The sequence below is a fragment of the Nyctereutes procyonoides genome, unplaced genomic scaffold (assembly GCF_905146905.1).
Source record: "Nyctereutes procyonoides isolate TBG_1078 unplaced genomic scaffold, NYPRO_anot_genome, whole genome shotgun sequence".
NCBI classification, from domain to species: domain Eukaryota; kingdom Metazoa; phylum Chordata; class Mammalia; order Carnivora; family Canidae; genus Nyctereutes; species Nyctereutes procyonoides.
In genome coordinates this window covers 38679893-38703430 of record NW_026575024.1, presented here as the reverse complement: position 1 = coordinate 38703430, position 23538 = coordinate 38679893, and the positions used below count along the sequence as shown (strand labels likewise).

The window sequence follows — 23538 nt, the reverse complement described above, 5'->3', positions numbered from 1 at the left end:
AGAGAGAGAGAGAGGCAGAGACACAGGCAGAGGGAGAAGCAGGCTCCATGCACCGGGAGCCCGACGTGGGATTCGATCCCGGGTCTCCAGGATCGCGCCCTGGGCCAAAGGCAGGCGCCAAACCGCTGCACCACCCAGGGATCCCAAGACTTGGTCTTTAATGTGATAACCTCTTAGATACAACAAATTCCTGAATATAGCATTTTTTTCAATGTTTTTGTTCAGTAAACATATTTGGCACACAAAAAAGAAATAAGTACAATTTAGAACATCTTCACCATCAAAGGTGACAAAAATACATTTTTTCTTAACCTCAGTTAACCAGTAGTAGAGCTACTCAAGGATCTATTATAGTGGCTAACAGTGACTGGCTAGGAAGGAAGCCCTAATTCTTTGGCTTTGAGATTGTAGCTATTTAAAAAATTCAGTTTAACTAGGAATAGAGTTTTGATAAAACACAGAAACTCATTTTTTCAAATGAAGTATTTATCAAACAAACGGTATGGAGTACCTTTTATATTCAGATACTTCTCTGAGGACATAAGAGTCAAGACAGAAGCCAAGAATCCCTGTGCTTGTAGACTTACATGCCAGTGGGGGAAATAATAAACAAGATAAGTAAGGCATATACTATGTTTGTGATAAGCGCTAAAAAGAAACATGAAACTGGGAAGGGTTTTAGGAAGTACGAAGGTTCCAGTGTTAGTTAGGTCTCACTGAAGAGGTGACGTTTGAGTTTCAAGACAAATGTTCCAAGACATATATCTTGTAAGATTTATGGGAGCAAGGCAAGAACATTCCAGGCATATAGAACAGCAAGTGCAAAGGCCCTTAAGTAGGAGTATTCCTAGTATGTTGGGGGATCAATGAGAAGGCCAGTGTTAGTGGGTTAGAATGCAGTGGGGGACCAGATCGCCTAAGTTCATATTGGTCATTGTCAGGATTTGGGCTTTTTCTCTGAGATGAGAGCCATTGGAAACCCACTAGCATCATGTTGCTCACTAGCCCAGGTGTGACGTGATCTGATTTATATTTTAAGAGATGACTCCAGCTATGAAGGGAAGACAGAGTGGAAGGTTGTTGCCACTCACAATGATGATAATGACTTGGACTGTAATGTTAGTTCTAGTGCAAATGGTGAGAATCAGTTGACTTTTTTGTGTGTTTTAAGGTAGAACAAATGGGATTTGCTGATGGATTGGATAAAGATATGAGGGAAATAGAGAAGGCAATAATGACTTCTAAGAGTTTGGCCTGAACAGTTGGAAGGGTGGAGTTTCCCTTTACTAGGCTTAAAGGGAATGAGGGGGAATGTTAATATAGAGATGCCTATAAGGCATTGAGTGGAAATGCCCAGTAGATAGTCGGATATATGTGTCAGGAGAGAGGACTAAGCTGGAGATATATACTTGGGAATCTCAGCATATAAATGCTTTTTAAAACTAGAAGGCTGAATGAGATCACCAAGTTAGTGAACACAGACAGGAGAAAAGAGGCCTGAGGATCTCTCATGTTTATAAGTTTGGGAAATGAGGAGCCAGCAAGGAAGACTGTGAAATGGCCATAGAAGTTGGTGGAGAACAACATGACTGTGGTGTTTTAGAAACCAAGGAAAGAGCATACTTCAAGGAGAAGAGGGGGACCAACTTTATCAGATGCAGTAGTCTAGTACCATGAAATAGGATCTGAGGACACATCATTGGATTTAGCATTGGGATGTATTGGTTACCTTGATACGAGCTATTTCACTGGAGTGGCCAAAGCAAAAACCTGATTGTAGAGCATTTCTAGAAAGGAAGGGGGAAAAAATGAGGTAACAAGTATAGACAAGCCTTTTGAAGAACTTTGCTGTAAATGGATGTAAAGAAATGGAATGAGAACTGGAGGAAGAGGTAGGTCTGGAGAGTTTATTCTTTCCTCTTTCTCCAGTGCAACCAGATGTGTCACTTTCTGTCCAAAACATTTCACAGATATATTTCTATAAAATGGGCAGAGAAAAAGTTGTCCAACTATTGAGCCTGGAGGTTCCCCAACATTTAGTGGTTGGTGAGGTGAGGAAGAACCAACAAAAGGAGCTGAGATTTCAGCATTAAAGCAAAATAAAAGCACACTCTTTATAGTAGTTTGAGTGTGGCTGGTATTAAAGGAAGGCATTCATTAACATTTGGGATAAGATACCTTCAAGAGCCACAGAGAATTCTTTATTGAAATGTAGGGGAGGAAAATTTTTTTTCTCTGTTCTTCTAGGTTCCTTTGGCTGGTCTACTCATTAAATTGACGTAAACCAGGTTAACAAGAGATAAGCAAATTTAATTACATACGTATAGAAGCTCCATAAAAAACATTGAGACACAGGACAAGTGAGTCAGTTGAAGCTTGTATAGAATCCTGAGATAAGGAATGGTATAGGGGCCTGAGGCTTCCTAGGGGAGGAGAGTAATTCAGAGTAAGAAGAGAAGATGTTTGGTAATTAGATGTTTGCCCTGCCCTACAGATAGGCCCTTCAGATACAAAATTATCTCCCATAATGGTTCTCTTTCTGGCCAGGCCTCCTATCTTAGTTCTTTTGGGTGATTAAAGGTTTCAAAATTTTCTTGATTCTGCTGGGTCTCAGTTGCCCTCAGCTCAAAATAATCCACATGCCAAAGTGGCATATTTGGAGATCATGTACTTTGCTCCCCTTTAAAAGGATGTCTGAACCATTAAGTGCTCACATGCCTATCTAGCTCTAAGAAGAGTGGGCTGGGTTGAGCAATAAGTTTGTACCATTTCCTTGACATTTAACCATGCTTCTTTTTTTCAGAGAGGATCTCCCAGGATGCAGCAGGAGTTCAGCTTGAGAAATGCTGCTGTCTGGGTCTCAGTGCTTTAGCAGTTAGTTTTTTTGGCGTTACATGGGTCAGATCAATAAGAAGTCAGGAAGCGGATGGTTTTGACAGGGAGAGCTTTCTTTAAAGCATTTGTTGGTGGTTTTTATTTTTACCCCTCCCAAATTCCTCACTGACAGATCGACTGAAATTCTCGGGAAATAGTCCATTACACAAATAGTGGTTTCATTCTTTGTGATAGTTTAAACATTAGCCTTTCATTTCTTTTCAAATACAAGATGCTCTTTTCAAGTGATGCTAAAACCTATGTTATCTGGCAGCTTACCAACCAGAAGATTGTAACTGACATTTTGGATTTTCAGTCAGTATAAATTATCAGGATGTTGAGACTTCTCTACTAGGTTCTCTAAGAAGATGCCACTGGGTTGTCTTCACCAAGGAATTGGTGGTGGCCGAGAGCTTCCTCCTACAGAAATGAAGGTAAACCTCTTACACCTGGGCCTGCAGGACTCAGCTAGACCTTCTCTTCTTAGCTCAGCACCTCATGCCACCATTAGCCCCTCAGAGAAGAAATATCTGAGATACCAAGTTATTTATCTAAGGCCACACAGCTACAAAGAGGTGGAACTAAGATTCAGGCTGAACAATCTGAACTCTGGAGCCCAAGGTTCTAACCACTTAGTCGTCTAGAGAGGTGTAAGCTGGAGATGTAGATTTGGGAGTTTCAGCATATGAATGCTTTTTTAAAACTCTAAGACCAGTTGAGATCACCAAGGGAGTGAACATAGAAGAAAAGGGGCCTGACTCCTGGGGAGCTCCCATGTATATAAGTTGGTGACAAGAGGAGGAACCTGCAAAGGAGACTGAAAAGTTGTGTCCGTAGAAGTTGAGGAGAACCAGGTAAGTATGGTGTCTTGGAAGCTAAGGGAAAAATGTGTTCCAAGGAAAACAGAGTGATCAACTCAACTGGGTGCTGTTCCTGGGTCCTCTGTGGCCATTACCCTTATTTTTTCATTCCTTTTCAGCAAAGCTAGGGAGTAGAGTGGGGACATAGTTACCCATTCCAAAATGAGTCTAGAACAGTAATACAAAGATATAGATTAATCTATAGATTGAGTTGCTGCATTATACACTCACTAAATCACCATACTACACAATAATGAAGGTGCAGGAAAATAATGGTAAGAAAAAAGAATTCAGACATGGCCCTGAGTGAATCCTTCTGGAATGCAGTGAGCTACCTCACATTAACTACTGTTAACATTTTGGTATATTTCCTTCTGTTTTTGCAACTGTGAGTTTTTTTTTTTTTCCCCACACAATTGTGATTATGTGAAATACATGGAATGGCATATACTGATTTATTCTTTTTTTATTTATTCTTTTAAAATATTTATTTATTTATTCATGAGAGACACACACACACAGAGAGGGAGAGAGAGAGAGAGAGAGAGAGAGAGAGAGAGAGAGAGAGAGAGAGAGGCAGAGACATAGGCAGAGGGAGAAGCAGGCTCTTCGCAGGAGCCCGATGCGGGATTCGATCCCAGATTCTGGGATCATGACCTGAGCCGAAGGCAGCTGCCCAACCACTGAGCCTGTCCCTGATTTATTCTTTTATTTATTTTTAATTTTTTTTTATTTATTTTTTATTTTTTTGATTTATTCTTTTAAAATCAATTTTTAATATAAAAATAATACATATTCCTCTTAAAATATCTGAAAAAGAAGAGTAAAGAAAATTTTAAAAGTCAGAGTAGAGGGTACAAAAGGTCTCTACAACCTGAGTATGTATGCATTAACATTATGGTATCAGATATGTAGTTACATTTAGTCTGGATGACTTATCCACTGACTTTTCTTCCTGCCTGCCCACCTACTCATCCAAGAGATAGCCTAGGGACAGGCTTTGCTCCTGCAGAGATGGGAGTGGGGTGAAAATCCAGCCTTCTGGGCCCCAACCTCAGATACTCTGATGTAGTGGGTCCCAGTAGGTGGTCATAAAACCACCCTCTAAGAATACCTCTCAATACTAGGGTCTAAGGACAAGGTGATACAAAGTCCCAAGACTAATTGGGATTTTAACTAGTTCTTAGAGAAGCTAGTAAAAAATCTGTAACTTAAATTTTAGGACAATTTAGACATGGATTTTTTTGAAAAAATATTTATTCAAACATTTAGAGAGCCTTTCTAATACAAAAGTAGAGGAGAACCTCACATATAATTGAATTAAAATTTTCATTTTTTACTGACAAAGAGGCTGAAACCCAGAAAGCCAGTGACCTCAGTCCTGAGACTATCTACTTTGTCAGCAGCAGAGTTAAGGCTCAGACCCAGTTTTCTGAATCCCAGAATCATCCTGAAACTTGTTGGCAAAATTTGTGTCAATAGCTTTTTTGAGCAAGCCCTATTGTCCCCCTGGGAGACTATGCAGTCATAAGCCTCCTTCCGTGAGAGGTGTGTCTCTTAACAGAGCTAGACTTAGAATCCTTCACGGTAAGCTTTGTGGCAGTAAAGAGAACCCTAAATTTGGAGTCCACAGACTTTCATTCAGGTATCAGTTTTCCACTTCTTCTGTGACTATAAGCAAACCACATAACCATTCTGAGCCTTGCTTTTTTTTTCACCTGAAATACAGGTATAGTATATATCTTTTTACCTGGCATAGTATTTTGAGGATCAAAAGCACTGTATAAATTAAAGTATTACACAAATATAGGGACTTTGTATTTTTTTAAGATGTTATAAGGAACTAGATTCACAAAGAACTAGTTTCGGCATCTTACAAAGACATAATTGCCTTCAGAGCAAAATCCATGTGTGTTTTATTCTTCTGTTCCCTCATAATAAGTGCAGAATAAATACTTGCTTAATAGTGGAGAGCTTTTATCACCTTTAGTGAAATGAAATACTCATGATAATTCTCCATGTGAGTGATGGTATAATAGGTACTGTGGGACCTGCCATATTTATGTGGATGTCTTCACAGGGCTTTTAAGTTAAAAATAGGAGGGCAGTTTTGTCTGATGTTGCCTGTGAAGTGTGGTGTCTTCTGCATGGTTAAAGAAGTAACAAACGTTGCCTTGAGACTGGAACAACATGCTGTTCTCATCACACGGCATTTTAAGGCTCCTTGGACGTGATATTTATATGTAAGAACAATAGAATTTTTCCCTTTATGTAGCCTTGTTTCAGTACTAACAATGAAATTCACTATAATACTGTCTTTGTGATTTGTCCGTATTCATCATTGGATCTTTCAGGGCATCCTTGTTTGAAATGTGGAGAACAAGGTAGGGTGACATACGGTAAAATGACTAACATATGGTATTTTTTTTTCATTTTTTAAAATTTATTTATTTATGATAGTCAGAGAGAGAGAGAGAGGCAGAGACACAGGCAGAGGGAAAAGCAGGCTCCATGCACCGGGAGCCCGATATGGGACTCGATCCCGGGTCTCCAGAATCGCGCCCTGGGCCAAAGGCAGGCGCCAAACCGCTGCGCCACCCAGGAATCCCCTAACATATGGTATTAATTCCTCATCCTGTTAATATCTCTTGATTTGTTAGATTGAATTTCGGGATTCCATCTTGAAATTGCTTTGGCCTATTTATTACTTTTAGTTTAAGACAATGATGGAATAGAAGTAACACACTTGTTTTTGAACTCATTAGCAATGTATATGCAAGCTAAATGAAGTCAGCATCAGAGAATGTTAAAACTTAAGGGGCTGGCTACTCTAGAGATAATCTAATCTGAAGTCTTCATTTTATAACTCAGACTTCACTGACTTGCCCACTATCACAGAGGTTTAGGAAGTGAGCACCCAGATTTTAAGACCTATAGGTAAATGGGGTTTTGTTCTGTAAAATATACACATTATTCTGGACTGTATTAAGCAGGTTCATGTAACACTGTCAACTACTTGAGGACATCTGCTTTCAGGATGAAGTCTAAAGACCAAACTCTATTTTTAGAGTAGTAAACTACATTCCAAGGTTTAATGCCACACACAAAGAAGGCTCAGAATATACTTATTCACAAGTTATATCACCTTGAAAGACAGCTCTTGAAACCAGTGGGCAGGGAACTTCTGGGAAAAGGATGGGGGTGGTGGTGTCTCCTGACTCACTCATTAAGGGGGGAGAAATGCCCATAATAGAAACAAAGCAATAAAAACTAACCAGACACACTTCCTCTGCCCTTCTCCCTGGAATCGGTCATTTAAGGTCTATCATATTTGTGCCAGTAAAAGAAAGCACAGAGTGACTATTATCACATGAGGAAAGAATTTACTATGTAAAGACATAAGATATGCTTAGCCAACAGAGCCACCTCACAGTACCAAATTTACATGCCCTAAGTAACATAGTAATAAATATAGAAGACAGACCTAGCCTGTAGCTAAATGGGTCTTTATCCTTTAAAATATACAGATTATTCCATAGTATTTTAAGAAAGTTCATGTGAGGAGTGCCTGGGTGGCTCAGTTGGTTAAACATCTGCGCAGGTCATGATCTCTGGTGCCTGGGAGCTAGTCCCACATCAGGCTTCCCTCTCAGCAGGGAGTGTTTCCTCCCTCTCCCTCTGCCTCTCCTCCCTGCTCATTCTCTCTCTCTCCCTTCCCTGTCTCAAATGAATGAATAAAATCTTTAAAAAGGAAAAAAGAAAGTTCATGTGACACCATTAATGGGTGGAAAAATATAAGTTACCAAGGACTCAACGGTTTGAAAAGTAAGGAAGAACTAACAGGAGAAGGGAAGATGTTAGGGAAAAAGAGTATCTGTCCCTTCAAATGCTCATGATAACATAAGATTTAGCTGGAGGCACAGATGTCTCACTAGCCAGGCTAGAGTCCTGCTTTACAGAAGGAAAAATGCTCATGCAAACCATAGTGTTTTCCATATTCTTTGTCTTGCTGACTTCATCAAAATTTTATTAATGTGGCCTAACATAAGAGACACACAAAGCACACAGTCCCCAGTTGACCACTATCTAGTAGCTGATGTTTGCAATGATCTCTCTCTAAAAGAGGATAATATGTGTGCTGACATGCAATTGTGGTGTAAATGAATGAACAGAATCTGTTGGATCATACTGTGTCAGTCTTGGGAAATGTGCAGACTTTTGTTTTCAGACTTTTTTTTAAGGTCCACAACTTCAATATCATTTTGATTGTCATTTATTCAAATTTCACTAAAGGTTTATTACATAAACTATAATCAAAAACTATAAAATGTAAAATCAAGAAATATAAAATGTCTAATTTGCAATTTGCACTTTTGTTTCCCAACTATCATTTATTTAAAATCCTTTATTTGGGGCACCCTGGGTGGCTCAAGCGGTTTAGCGCCGCCTTCGGCCCAGGGCCTGATCCTGGAGACCCGGGATCGAGTCCCATGTCAGGCTCCTTGCATGGCGCCTGCTTCTCCCTCTGCCTGTGTCTCTGCTTCTCTCTCTCCTCTCTGTATATTCTCAGAAATAAATAAATAAAATCTTTAAAAAAATAAAATAAAATCCTTTATTTGTTTATCAGATATATTGAACCCCTGCCATATACCAGACTCTCTTTTAGGAACTGAGGAAAAAGCAGTGAGCAAGCAGATAAACTTCCTGTCTTCACAGAGTTTTTGTCCCATCAGGGGAGACAAGGAATGAATAAGATAAAGGAGCAAAATATATGACTGGTTAGATAGTAGTAAGGACATAGGAAGCCTTGAGGCAGAGAGAGTGATGGTAATGAGATTCAGGGCCAGTGGCCAGGTTAAACCTTCTTGAAAAGGTGGCTTTGGAGTTCAGATCTGGCAGGATTGAATAAGTGAGCCACAGGGATATTGGATTGGAAGAGCTTTCTGGGCAGTGGGCACAGCATCTGTAATGGCCTTCAAGCTAGGGTGTGCTGTGTGGTTGAGTAACAGCAAGGAGGCAAGTGGAGAAAGAGAAAGGACCAAGCAAAGTGGGGAGAGCAGGAGGAGTTCAGCTCCGAGAACTAATGGAACCAGAATATATGGGCGTTGCTGGATTTCACTCCATATCACTCTAAGATCTGTATCTGTTAGGGACTGGTCCTATTATGGACTGAGTTGTGTCTTTCCCCCCTTCTCTAGCCCCCAAATTCCGATCTTGAATCCTTAACCCTGAATGTGACTGCATGTGGAGATAGGGCCTTTAAAGAGATGATTAAGGTAAATGAACAGGGTGGGGCCCTAACTCAGTAGGACTCAGGTCCTTAACAGAAGAGAAAGAGACACTAGGGATAACTGATGGAAAAGAGACCATCTGTATGCCAAGGAGAGAGGCCTCGGAAAAATCAAACCTTGATCTGTGAGAAAATGAATTAATGTTTAAGCCACCCAGCCTGAGGCCTTAGCAGACTTATATACTATCTTAACACCCAGTTCACTTTGATGAAGGAACTTTCTGCTAAATAATCAAATTGACCTTGATCAAATTTTACCATATTAACTGACAGTAGTACTTATCTTATGCCAGTCCAGGAGCTAATTCATTTTACTAGGTACTATATTTGACTTAAAACAGATGAATGTACAAATTAGTCCAGAACAGAGCTGGCAAGCCAGTCCAACCAGATATGCAGTTTCTTTCACATTGCCAGTTTGAAAGTAGCTCTTGCAATTCTTTTGTTTCTGTCTCTCTCTCTCTCGTTATTATAAAATATAGAGGAATTGGCCTTTAGCTGATAGGAATGAAGAAGTAAAAGGCTGCACCTTCTCTTTCCATCACTTTTCCCCACCCCCAACCATGTTCCCTCTAATCTCTTACCACCTTTCTCCTAAAAAAACTGGTTTCTTAACATCACAAAAAATGGGGAGAATGATGGGCTGTTTTTGAAGGCTTATTATTTGCACCCTGAAAAGGCTTTGGAAAAATATTTCCTTCCTTTATTTATCCTTCCTTTCTTATGTAAACTTTGTTTTGGAATATCAAAAAGTTGATGAGAGAAAGTTCTTCATAGAAGAATTTCAGCTCTTGAGGTAGTGAGAGTGACAGTGAGGAAATCACCCTTTGGGAACTCCTTCATGAAATAAAGGGTCTAAGCAATGATTATCAGTGGCTGCTAAAATCATCAGACAAAAGGTTGATGTGGGAATTTTATATGGAGGGATCAGGCTGCCACCACCTGAACCCAGTGGATCAAACCCGTGGAAAACGGATCACCAAATATTGGATGCCTTCTGGACACACCACAGGAAGATACAGCCCTGCCTGTAGAAAAATTCTTGAGAAAAAAATGTACTTTAAGAAGGTAACTCCACTTCATCCCAGTGAAGGAATGCAAGGGTTGTCAAATTTTTCAAGAGAAGCTAGGAATCAGAATGCTTTTGTACAGCTTCTCCATTTAAAAATACTTTCTATTTTTAAAACTTGGGAAAACTGTGTGGCTCAAACCACATAAACCTGCCACCTCTCCTTCACTAAGGTCCAGCATGTCATTTTTGTGTCCCTCTGCCCTCCTGCTCTACTTGACATCCAGTGCCAAGGCCTCTGGAATGTCGTCCTCAATTCTTTGATCCACATCCATGTTCTCACTCCTGACTCTATGGCATTTGTGGTTGGATATCTGCAATATTGTGATTTATCATAAGAAATATATATTTGGTCCCTGACTCACGACTTAAAAAGCCTTGGAATAGTGTAAGCAGTTTCGAGCAGTGGGATCATATCTTGTTATAATATTTGGTCTTTTGAAAAAAAAATATTTGGTCTTTTGTCCTCAGTTCCTAAAATCGAGGTATATCCATAAAGGTGAAATGGGTGTCTCATTGTTCGTAACAAGCCCCTTTCAACTGCACCTGAGTTTATGTTAATGAGGCAACTTTCGGAAAACTCCAAGGTAACCTAAAGATGAGGGTTGGTTGCCAGGGAGCCAACCATGTGATTAAGAGTTGGAACTTTCAGGCCGATCCCCCAGTGTCCAGGGAAAGTAACGGGCTGGAGATTGAGCTCAGTCACCACTAGCCAGTGATTTAATCAGTCATGCCCATGTAACAAAGCCTCCAAAAAACCCCAGTAGGCTGGAGTTGGTGAACTTGTGGAGGTGCTGGGACAATGGCGTGTTTGGAGAAGGCATGGAAGCTCTGAACTGCTTCCCAGCTACCTTGCCTTATGCATCTCTTCCATGTGGCTGCTCCTGAATTATATACTTTTACAATAAACCAGTAATTGAATAAGTAAACTGTTTTCTTGAGTTCTGTGAGTCATTCTAGAAAATGAGCAAAATTGAAGAGAGATATGGGAACCTCCTATTTATTGTAGGTAGGGCAAGTGGCAGTCTGGATTTGGGATTGGCATCTGGATTGGGAAGGAGGAACAGTCTTGTGGGACTGAGCCCTTAGCCTATAGAGTCTGACACTATATCCTGGTAGACAGTGTCAGAATTGAGTTCAGCTGTAGGACCCCTGATTAATATCAGCAGAGTAGAGTTAATTGCTTGGTGGTGATAGAAAACACACCTTGAAGTATTCTAACCCTTAGAGTGCTTGTCTTCCCTACCATGGTACATGTTCTTAGAAGGCAGTTTGCTAGTTTTCTACCATTTTGGTTTTCTCTTTAGCACCCAAACATGTTCGCTGCTTTTGAGTCCTTAGATTAGTTATATAGTGAGCAGATATATACAGACCCTTAGCAGCTACTAAATAATCAGCAATTATTCTTTTATCTGTAGCAGCACCATCAAAAATACTGACCTAAAAGTGACCATTTTCTTGAACCTTACCTTTTATCATGCAGCTAATTTTTCTTTAAAATACCTCATTCTGTTTTTGTAGACTATCAAACTTTTAAAATAGAATTCCCCAATTCTGCGATATGCAATAATCTACAAGAGAGACTGTGCCATTTGATGTTCTATTCATGGCTATGTGTTTGTTTGACTAATGATAATCTTACATTTATTGACACATGTTTTCATTGCATGCAATATCTCATGTAGTCCATACCAACCTGATCATAAATGCCACTAATATATTCATTTTAGAGATGGGGCTCTGAGAAGTTATATAGCTAACAGAGGTTACACAGCTAGAAAGTGCAGAGGCCTGTATTGAACCATTATTGATTAAGATAGTGCCAGCAGCTCTAAGAAGGAAACCCCAAAATATGTAGTTGCTCAAACACAGTAGGAAGTGTGTTTCTAAAATCCAAATTGGGGATTGTGATTAGCAGCAGGCTCTCCTCCAAGTTGTGAGCCAAGGTCCCAGGCTCCTCCTCAAGGTCATCAGAGAAAGAACATGGAGAATGATGCATAAGAAAATTTTCTGCCAGGCCTGGTAGTGGCACATAGTATTCTAGTCCACTGGCCTGATTCAGTCACGTAGCCACACCTACCTGAAAGGAAGCTGAGAAATGTAGTTCCTCAGTGTGTCCAGGAAAAAGAGGACATGGCCCAGCACCAAGATGCTCTGATTCTGTACATAGCCATCATGATAAACTGCCTCTGTGGATTAATTTTAGAATTGGACATGATATGTTACATATTACATGTACTTCTTAAGCTTCTGGTTGATGAAAACATCTACTGTCTGTTCTGAAATACTGTTTCTTAAGTCTTTGTGTGGAATGTTTTCTCAATGTCATTTGTTCTACTTGTAAATGCCTGTATTGCTTTGACAGTGCTATCTTGCTTCAAGTTCTATATTTTAAAAACAGAAAACCAGGGATCCCTGGGTGGCGCAGCGGTTTGGCGCCTGCCTTTGGCCCAGGGCGCAATCCTGAAGACCCGGGATCGAATCCCACGTCGGGCTCCTGGTGCATGGAGCCTGCTTCTCCCTCTGCCTGCGTCTCTGCCTCTCTCTCTCTCTCTCTCTGTGACTATCATAACTAAAAAAAAAAAAAAAAAAAAAAAAAAAAAAAAAAATCTACGTTAAAGATTTAAAATAAAAATAAAAACAGAAAACCAAACCCTCAGAATTATGAAACCAATGAATAAAATATTTCCAACAGCTTTTTTTTTGGACTGTGTCTGTCCAGATTTTATTTTCCTGACCCCACTAAAGAAGGATAATAACTTGTTTAAGAGACTCTTCCCTTGTCTCTTGTGACAGATCTCGACAATTCTCCTAAGAGTACAAAGATGGATTAAAATATACCCACTAATAAAGGCTTTTGAGACTTTTAAAATTAAATTGTGTGCTTTGAGTTTTCCTAGAAACCACAAAAGAACAGTCACTAAGGTGGTCTTAAGAGATTTTAAGACATGAATATGAATGATAGGAAGTCTCAGCTACTACTTATTTTTTTTTAAGATTTTATTTATTTATTCATGAGAGATACACAGAGAGAGAGAGAGAGAGAGAGAGAGAGAGAGAGAGAGAGAGGCAGAGACACAGGCAGAGGGAGAAGCAGGCTCCATGCAGGGAGCCTGACGTGGAACTCAATCCCGGGTCTCCAGGATCAGCCCTGGGCTAAAGGCGGCGCTAAACCGCTGAGCCACTCAGGCTGCCCTCAGCTACAACTTAGATTGTGATTAGGACATCAAGGAATTATATTATTTCTATGATATTTTTTCTTTAATTTTCTCATCTTGAAATCTTAGGCTAAATTTATTATTATACAATGTATTTGATTTTATAATAAGATATGGTCCTAAGAATATTGGGTTTGAATTAGTTTAATTTATAAGTGGATAGTTCTTCAAGGAGTGAAGAACCTCAGTCAGTCAGTAAATTAGCAAGAAAGCGGAGAATTTTAAGTATGAAGCCAGTGGGTTCCATTGGTGTGGAGCTGTTAGCATTTGAGAAATCTAAAGTTCCATCTCTGTTCTAAACAGCACAATCACTTGGAAAATGGAAAAGTTTAGTTATCTTAAAAAAAAATCCATTTAAAAGAATCCATGACAAACTAGTTTTTTTTTTTTTATTGGAGTTCAATTTGCCAACATATAGCATAACACCCATGCTCATCCCATCAAGTGCCCCCCTCAGTGCCCTTCACCCAGTCATCCCCACCCCCCACCCACCTCCCTTTCCACCACCCCTTCTTCATTTCCCAGAGTTAGGAGTCTCTCATGTTCTGTCTCCCTCTCTGATATTTCCCACTCATTTTCTCTCCTTTCCCCTTTATTCCCTGTCACTATTTTTTGTATTCCCCAAATGAATGAGACCATATAATATTTGTCCTTCTCTGATTGACTTACTTCACTCAGCATAATACCCTCCAGTTCCATCCACGTCGAAGCAAATGGTGGGTATTTGTCATTTCTAATGGCTGAGTAATATTCCATTGTATACATAGACCACAGCTTCTTTATCCATTCATCTTTCGATGGACACCGAGGCTCCTTCCACAGTTTGGCTATTGTGGACATTGATGCTAGAAACATCGGGGTGCAGGTGTCCCAGCGTTTCATTGCATCTGTATCTTTGGGGTAAATCCCCAGCAGTGCAATTGCTGAGTCATAGGGCAGATCTATTTTTAACTTTTTGAGGAACCTCCACGCAGTTTTCCAGAGTGGCTGCACCAGTTCACATTCCCACCAACAGTGCAAGAGGGTTCCCCTTTCTCCACATCCTCTCCAACATTTGTGGTTTCCTGCCTTGTTAATTTTCCCCATTCTCACTAGTGTGAGGTGGTATCTCATTGTGGTTTTGATTTGTATTACCCTGATGGCCAATGATGCGGAGAATTTTCTCATGTGCTTGTTGGCTATGTCTATGTCTTCCTCTGTGAGATTTCTGTTCATGCATGACAAACTAGTTTGATTAACTTTTTAATCAAACTGGTCATACTAGTTGATACACTTGAGATTCTTTGTGTATTCATAAGGATAGGCCTTGAGGTGTATTTTAGTCACTTCACTCAGTGAGCATTTCCAGAGTGTGCCTTCTGGGTCAAGCACTTTGACAGGTACAAGGAACACAGAGGTGTATGCAAGACCAGCTCCTGCCTCCAATTGACTTTTAATTACAGAGGCCTAAAAATTCAAAGCAGACAAAAACCAAGACGATTCCATAAAAAGGACAAGAAATGCTCAGATGTGTGCCTTAAGAGTTAGAAGAAGAGCTTCTAGATTGAGTCGGGGATCCAGTCAAGGAAGTCTTTACTTGAGAAAGAACCAGAAAAGGGCATTAGAGACATGGAATCATGGTTAGAGAGGAGTGTGAGTGGAACATGCAACAAAAAGTGAAGGAAAACAACCTAAAATGAACCTGTCTGCTGCTTTTTTATGTGCTTCTTATCATTAGTTCTAAATTTTAATAAAAGTACATTGGTGTTTAAATGGTTTAATGACACCTTGTTAAGTTCTTTTTTTTTTTTTCTTTTTAAAGTTACCTTGTTAAGTTCTTAATGCTCATAGGGTGCCTGAGAGTCAACACAGTCCTTAAACAATGTAAAATACTTTATTGTACTTATATTTTTTATTTTTTTAAAGATTTTATTCATTTATTTATGATAGACATAGAGAGAGGCAGAGACACAGGCAGAGGGAGAAGCAGGCTCCATGCCGGGAGCCTGACGTGGGATTCGATCCCGGGACTCCAGGATCGCACCCTTGGCCAAAGGCAGGCGCCAAACCGCTGAGCCACCCAGGGATCCCCACCTTATTGTACTTTTAAATGCTAACATATAAGTTCATTGTAGAAAATGGTCTCTTTAGCCACAAGAGGAATTCAAACCCACTTCTCTAAAAGAACTTTTTGAGATGAACACTCATATAAAACATTTTCTTAAACAACTCTCACTGTTTATAATGTGATTTGATGCTCCATTGAAATTTCCACAGAAAGCTTCAAATACATCCTGGCTCAAATGTTTTCAGAGCAAGGGCACTTATTTTGTGATGAGTCAGAAGATCATGTTGATGGATGAAACTGGGCAAGTACTGTTACACAGATGGATGGTTAACCATTTTATTACTCTCAACACCAAGATCACACCAATGTGTTTTGTAACTGTAGAATCCCTCTTGACTAGATGATGATTTGGAGAAGGGGCAATCCTGAGAAATTAATCTAAACTAGTTGGCCTAGTTGAGCATTTTTGCCTTTGTAAACAGCAAAATTTATACAAATCTCAGTGTGTTCTTGAAGTATTTTGCCCATGTACTGTTAACAGCTATCTCAAGCCCACGATCATGTTTTCTAATCCTTTTTCTTTTCCTTCCTAACTCTCCTTGAGGCTTTGTAGTTTAGCTTAGTTTATTTAGATGGCCTTCTATCGTAAAGGGGGCGAGAATGTCAGAGATAAGTTTGAATTGGCCATCTGTGTTTTTGTAAATCTCAAGGGATTGCTATCAAGCCCCCGATTTGTGGGGCAAGAATTTCTTCCTTCTAGCTCTGGTCTTTTCCTTGGTCAGCAGGAAATCACTTGCTTTAAGACCAACATCCCCCTGGTCAAGTTGCAGGCCATCGGCTTGGACATATGTTCACTCTTTGATCTTTAAACAATTAATTTATTCTCATACCTAGACCACTAGGCCTGCCAGCAGGTCCCACTGGATTCTCTCTGAATCTCTGGGAAACATGAAGACAGATTTTCCTGTGAGCTTCTCTCTTAGGGATGGATATTTTAACAAACTTGATTTGAGATTTCCAACCTATTTGTGAACAGAACCTGGTGGTGTTAGTGTTTCTTCTATGGGGGTCTGCATTGTAGATTCACTCTTAGCTAGCCCCTTTTCTTAATGCTGTCATGCGGAGTACTATTCTAAACCAGGTAGGAAGTTGTCATTTCTGCTTTGTTCTTTTCTTTATTGTTATTATGGCAGAATATACATGGCAGTTTACCACTTTAGCCATTTTTTTAAAAAGATTTTATTTATTCATGAGAAACACACACACAGAGAGAGAGAGAGAGGCAGCCATTTTAGCCATTTTTGAATGCACAGTTCAGTAGCATTTAGTACCTTCATGTTGTTGTATAACCATCACCATTATTCATCTCCAGAACTTTTCATCTTCTCAAACTGAAACTTTATACCCGTTAAACAGTGACTCCCTATTCCTCCTCCCCCCATCCCTGGTAACTACCATCCTATTTTCTGTCTCTATGAACTTGACTAATAGATATCACATATAAGTTAAATCCTACAACATTTGTTCCTTTGTATCTGGCTTATTTCACGTAACATAATGTCTTCAAAGTTCATCCATGTTGTAGGATGTGTCAGAGTTTCCTTCTTAGGGCTGAATAATATTCCATTCTATGTGTATAATATATGTCACATTTTGTTTATGAGCTCTCGGGTTGTTTCCACCTTATGGCTATTGTGTCCCTGCTTTTACTTGTTTGGAGTATTATCCATAAGTGGAATTGTTGGATCATATAGTAATTTCATGTTTAATTTTTTGAGGAACCCACCTACTGTTTTCCAAAGAGGTTCTGCTTCTTCTTGATCCCTGTCATAGCTGCATGACTGTATTCATGACTGAAGAGGGTGAGATCAGGATACAATTGACTAAAAGGCTTCTATGCTCTCAGGGATCTTTTCTGTTTAGAAGAATCTTAAAAAACAAAACAAAACAAAAGATGAATGATACTTGGGGAAAAAAATCTCTTTCATCTCATGATAAGAAATTCCTGGAAGAATAAAAGCAGCTCCATCACAATTGAACCCTGGGAATTGTGAGAATTGAGATTTTTGTGCCTGATGTGACAAACACTCCTGGGTAGCAGAATTAAACCACACACCCTGTTCTAACTCCTGCTAGGTTAATGAGGCATCGCAAGAAACCAAAGAGCCACAAGTTTTCCTACTTTGGACTTCTCGGGTACAATATATCCATATGGTGAGATCCAAGTTTGACCCTCTGATGTAATAATGAGGCCAGATCCTGGGACACAGTTCCCAGAAGCATGAACTTAGTGAGCTAAACTCACTTGTAGCTGTATTCCAGGAGATCCCACAGAGACTGCCTCACCCAGCTCTTGACCTGAGGCAACAGACTTCACCCTTGTGGGTTATCGGGTGCTTCCTGCCTGGCACACAGAAGAACATAGTGCCCAGAGAACACTTCCTGTTCTCTAGAACTTTCCAAATTATTGACTTATATCAGCTACTCTAATAGGACTCATATAGTGAGATTCAAGAATACTGTCCACCCTCAAACTACAAACCAATTAGCTGTCATTCCATCCAAAACATAGGCTGTTTCATATTTGGTTGCATGAGAGGATGTCATTCTCACTCTAGGCTTGGCCACTTCACTAGCCACATCTAACAGTCTCACCTGGGGCTTGAACCCACTTCTATTCAGTCCTTAGGAAAAACTTGTTTAGAGTAGCAGAATTAGAGAGGATTACCTAAGGGATATACAGTCCTTCTGTTCTTCTTAGAAGCTCCCGACATTTATCTTTCCCCAGATTAAGCCAGATCATCAAAAAAAGGAATTCCTGGCTGACGTCATCCTGACCCTCTTATGGAACAGCTTTTACTGTTTTCCATCAGGCCAGCCTCCCTTGAGTAAAGTTAACCCTCGGCCCTACAAAACTCCTTGTTGTGCAGCTGATGTCTTCACTCATCCACTAAACGAGGAACCTACTGTGTATTGAAGCCCTGTATGAGAAGTAGTTCCTAGGCCTTGTACCAGGAATAGTGGTTCCCTTCTGAGCAATTGGTTTGTTGTGCTCCTGGCCACACACGAACCCCCCTCTGTGGTCATGGAATGAAGAAGCTGAGAAACGAGGCAGGACCATGCCTCTAGCATGGGTACAAAACTCAGGCTAGATTTTGCGTGTTAATCTCACGCCTGTCCTTTCCTTATTTTGTAAGCTCTTATTTTTCTTTTTTCTCATTGCCTCACTTACGATTTTGGTTGTTTAATTATCTGAACTTTTGCAAGCTATTCAACTCCCTTAGAGAATAAAATGTAAACATGAATCCATTATTCTTAGTTGCTTTGGATGTTTAGAAGACAGAATGTATATAAATGACTGGTTTTCAGAGAACTAGAATATGCTCAATATAGTTGGCATTAACACCGTTAATTACTATTCTGAATAGGACTAAATTGTAAGTTCTGTGCTTGAGAGGGCCCTTGAGGGGCCCTTTGCTGTCTTGTTCGTCTATACTTCAAGGTGCTAGGGCTGTGCTTAGCATGTCATAGATGCTCAGTAAACATTCCCTGCAAGATTGGAACAAAGAGGATCTCTCTGCACTTAAAGGTTGCTACCACGTAGATGCTGAGAAGCAAAGAGAGGCTGTGTCATTCTGGCATTTATTCCACCCTAGGCACACGGGAGGACACAGCTGGCACTTCTAACGCTCTCCTGTCTCCCTCTCTGCAGACTCACATTTCAAGACTCCCTCCTGGTGCAGTGGCAGGACAGTCCGTGGCAATCGAAGGTGGGGTTTGCCGCCTGGAGAGCCCAGTGAACTGACCCTTCAGGCTGAGCATGAAGCGTCTGAGAGGCATTTCAGAACCTGAGCTTTTCGGGGTTTTTAACTGAAGCTGGATGTTTTATCTTCACCGTTTTATAATTCCTATTGCAGTCTCGTGCACCGCTTGCGACACTAGCGTGGCTGTAGTTAGTGCTCAGTGACATGCAGGTCTTCGGCGGGTGAGCGGGACTGAATGTGTGCAGTGTGTGTGTGTGTGTGTGTGTGTGTGTGTGTGTGCGTGCAGTGTGTGGGCTTGCTTCCCCCTTGATGAAATAGAAACTCCTTATTGTGTAACCTAAGACCAGGAATGATTAAATCATCTTTACAGAATGTGTGCTTTACTGTTTACAAGTAAAACCTAAAGATGCAGGAAACATTTTTGATTTCATAAAGAGGTACCAGCTGTCGTTGATGTATGTGTCTGAACTGAAGAGTCAATCTACTTGTTTAAATGATTTGACAGTGGTAGTGCTCCATTTAATAACAGTAATAAGTGATAAAGTGTTTTTATTTGTTAACCAGTTTAAGTGGATCCTGTGGTAACTTAAACTGTTATTCTCATCCCTCATATGGGGCATTTTTTCTTTAACAAAGAATGGTTTCAGTGAAACAATCTAGCAGAGAATTAAGGTCAGAACCTTTTTAAATAATAGTCTTATTGATAAAGTTTGTACTTCTTTCCTCAAGCTTTTCTAAGCTTAAATACTGCATATCTTCAAGCTATATGTACTATATTATGAGAGAATATGTAAAGAGAACATACAGTAATGCACAGTCCTTAATTTGTGTATAATGGAATGTTATTTACAATGTAACACTGTAAATAAGAAATCAAAATTTATGGGAAAATTCAATATTATCTTTGTTTCTTGTTTAAATATATTTTTAAGAAAAAGGCCCAAAAATAAAAGAAGCATATTACTGGGTATAGTGTGTGACTCCTCTTCTCAGATTAATAAATTATCTTTTGAACCCTAGATTGGAGAACCATTTTTTATTTTGTTTGTAAAATGTTACTTCTTCCAGAAATCATACCTTTCTTTTTTCCTCTGACTCTGCTAGTTCAAAACCTGTCTTTGTGCAGTTAGGCTTGACACTAACAAGATGAAAGTTGACCTTCGTTTATAATTGGATGGTCAGTATCAAAATCCCTAAAATTTCAAATGCAAGTTGATAAAAAAAATAACAAACAGAAGGAATAAGAACACTTTGCTTTCAAAAATTGTAGTGGCAACTGAAAACCCAAGGGTTTCAGTTGATAAATTGCTTCTAAATGTTATATTTAGTGATTCTGGAGCCACATTAGGAAACCAAGACTTCTTTTGATTTTATGAGTAAGAAGTGGCTATCAAGGAGATACTAAAGATAGACTCGCTCAGGGAGAGGAAGTTCCCTGCACCATATAATCATGGCTCTGGGTGGTAACTGATAAAGCCCCAGATGAAATTATACACTTGACATCGATGTATGGCCAAATTATAAAGGAAAGACAACCAAAATGGAGTGGGTGTAAATATGAATGATTTGGGAGTTGCTGATTTATATGCCTTGTACAGGCAATTACATTTGTCTCGCTGTGTTCTCGTAGACAGGTTGGTGCCGTGGTATCTGTTTCTCATTCTTAATGAGGCTGAGAACTTAGTAAGCGATGGGCTGGCTGGTGGGGAGCCTTTGGCTTCAAAAGCTTTCAAAAACCTGTTACCTGTTGGCAGAGTTTTTTGAGGAGCTGGACTGGATCACGTAAAACTATCAGGACACTTTGGAGTCTGAAAATCATCTGACCTATTTCACCAGGAATGCCATTTCTTTTCATCTTATTTTGACTTTATTCTACTCATATTTAAAAAGTTTGGGCTTGTTAAAGACCCCTTTTATGAAGAGTTTAAAAACTGGTCAGTATAAAAGAGCTCAGTCCCTCCAAGAACAGCTTGTTAAGGCTTTATTCTACAATTTCTATTTTTTTTTTAATTTTAGGAATATTGTCAAACCAGGAGGCCCAAAAAGTGATACTCAGAATCATGGAGGCAAAATGGTAATGGGTAGTATAAGTTCCTTAGCGATAAGATCAGATGTTAAAGAGCAGATCCTGGAACCAGAGGATGATCGACCTCATTTCACACAAAAGTAGAAAGGGTCGGAAGAAACAGATAAGAAAGTAACCTCATTCCCTAGTCTGGCTCCTGTCACCGAATTCCGAAGCAGTATTTTCACATGGATGATCTTTACTGTATGCCTGTATTCAGGTTCTTTTTAAGCCCCAATCATTGGATGCTTGGTTCTCTTGAGTATAAGTAAGCCTGGCCTCGACTCCTCAAGGCTATCACTTGATCTTGTTCTGGGTTTGGAAATGGGACACTTCTGAAAGTGGCAAGGAGATGGAGGGCTTGTGCTCTACCTTAAAAGTGGGAGCACCCAGGCCGGGTCCTGAGGCGTGAAGGCCTTGTTTGGACCTCTCCTCGCTTATCAGCTCTGCCTCTTCTCCATGCCTCCTGTGTGTCTGACGGGGGCAGGCCCTTCCTCCTCTTTTCACTGCTGCTTTGAAGCATGAAGCTGAAGTCTGATGGCAATGTTGGTTAGAATTGTGTACAAAGTGTGTATGATTAAGTCCTAAATGCTAGTCTATGGCACTTGTCTGAGCAAAGTGGATGAGTTTTGGCTTATGGCTACTGAGACCTCTCTCTTGGCTGCTCAAAAGTCTTTTTTGCCTAACTGCCCTCTTTGCCCCATGTTTGACAGTGGTGACAGTACATTGCAGTCACTTGCAAATAAGCAAGGTCATTCTGTTTTGAAGCACTGGGCCAGATTGGGGAGGGAGGAAAAGAGATGGTGAAGAAAGGAACATTTAGAAAAGTCCTGAAATTATTCCTGAATCTTGAGATTGTATTAAATTATTGTGTAATTTAAAAAACCTGATCATTGTTATTACAAAAACAATTCATGCTCATTACAAAAAAAAATCAGAAAATCAATAAGGAGAACAATAAATAACAACAAAATTAACTCATAACCCCACTTCCCTAGAGACAACCATTAACAACACTTTGTCTTATATCCTTGTAGACTTTTTAATGCATAAGCTTTCTATGGTTTTAACACCAAAATGGTTTTATATAACCTGCTGTTTTCACTTAAGGATATGTAGAAAAATGTCCAGACCTATACAAATGACTTCATTTATTATTGGTTCGGCTAGTGCTGTTCAGTATGTATATCCTATCCTAAGGCATCTGTAGGAATCCATCTCCAGTACTGAGTACAGTCAGTGTCTACTTCCTCAAGCCCCAAATCCACACAACAAGCAGTGTGGCAAGGTCTGAAAGGCAGCTTGAGCAGAGGTCCCAGCACAGACCACTGCTGTTGCCCATCGATCTTCCTGTGCCCCAGACAACATTCAGAGGCTAGCATCTGCACCTCTGTGCCTGAGAGCTTGTTCTGGAACCATAGAAAGCTGCACTGTCCCTGCACGCGGCAGGCCAGAAATGCCCAGGAAACAGTGGGCCCCAGAAGCAACTCTCAACAAGTGATGAACAGAATTTGTTGTATAAATATACTAACTCCCTTGCCTCTTGGGTGGTGTAAGTCTGGGGTACGTGTTCCACACAGTTTGTGAGAGATTTCCCAGAGGAGTTAAGCTTCAGTTGCCCTCCTTTGGTAGTTGACTTATTAATACACCCATGTTGGCCTTCTTCCCTTTCCTGTATCCTTCTTAGCTCCCCTATTTGTGTATCCTGGGGTCATCTCCCAGATGAACTACTTGCACTTGCCACCTTGTCTTAGGGTTGCTTCTTAGCGAAAGTAAGAAACATTCCCTTCTTCTTGGCCAAGAGGCGTTGATGCACCTTTATACCCTCTTCTGCTGAGAGGGTAAACTCAGGAGTCTGCTCATGTACTGCACTGGGGTCTCTCTCTGCCTTGTGCTCCTCATGACCCATCTTCATCCATAATGTCTGACTGAACATTCTGCAAGCCATAAGGCTGGATGTGCCACAAAAGTGGAAGGGAATTTCACAGTGTAGTCAGTAATGACAGGCACTGGATAGCTGGAGAGAAGGTGCATACTTTTAAGGAGGTGCAGAATAAACGAGCTGAAGAGTCATAATCCACCAAGGATTGAGGGACTCTGTAAGGGAAAGAATCTGGAGTCATGCTAATGGTACTTGGAAGAAACCATAGCCAAAAGTGTGTAATGACCTGAAGAGATTTGAAGAGACCAAAACAGTGATAGTGTCCCCATGTCCCACATCTCCATGATGACCATGTTGGATCACCTTATATGGCGCCCACTCTCAGAATGCTATCTCTCAAACTTATATATCCTTGGCATAATTTTATGGTTAAATTCTTTTAAATGCCTCTCAACATTTTTCTTAAAAC

General features: G+C 40.2%; 1 protein-coding gene across 6 annotated transcripts in view; it reads left to right on the top strand.

Moving 5' to 3' along the window:
* The window catches only part of TASP1 (taspase 1), a 321618-nt gene that overhangs the window by 245743 nt on the left and 52337 nt on the right, over positions 1-23538 (top strand). For 4 of the 6 annotated variants that reach the window (XM_055345355.1, XM_055345373.1, XM_055345364.1 and 1 more), the window contains one exon: positions 19071-20141. The exons of the other annotated variants lie outside the window; for them this stretch is intronic. In XM_055345355.1, the coding sequence (XP_055201330.1) occupies positions 19071-19163 (93 nt within the window). In that variant the 3' untranslated portion in view covers positions 19164-20141. Of the gene's footprint in view, positions 1-19070; positions 20142-23538 lie in introns of those variants that run through there. 6 annotated transcript variants of the gene reach the window in all.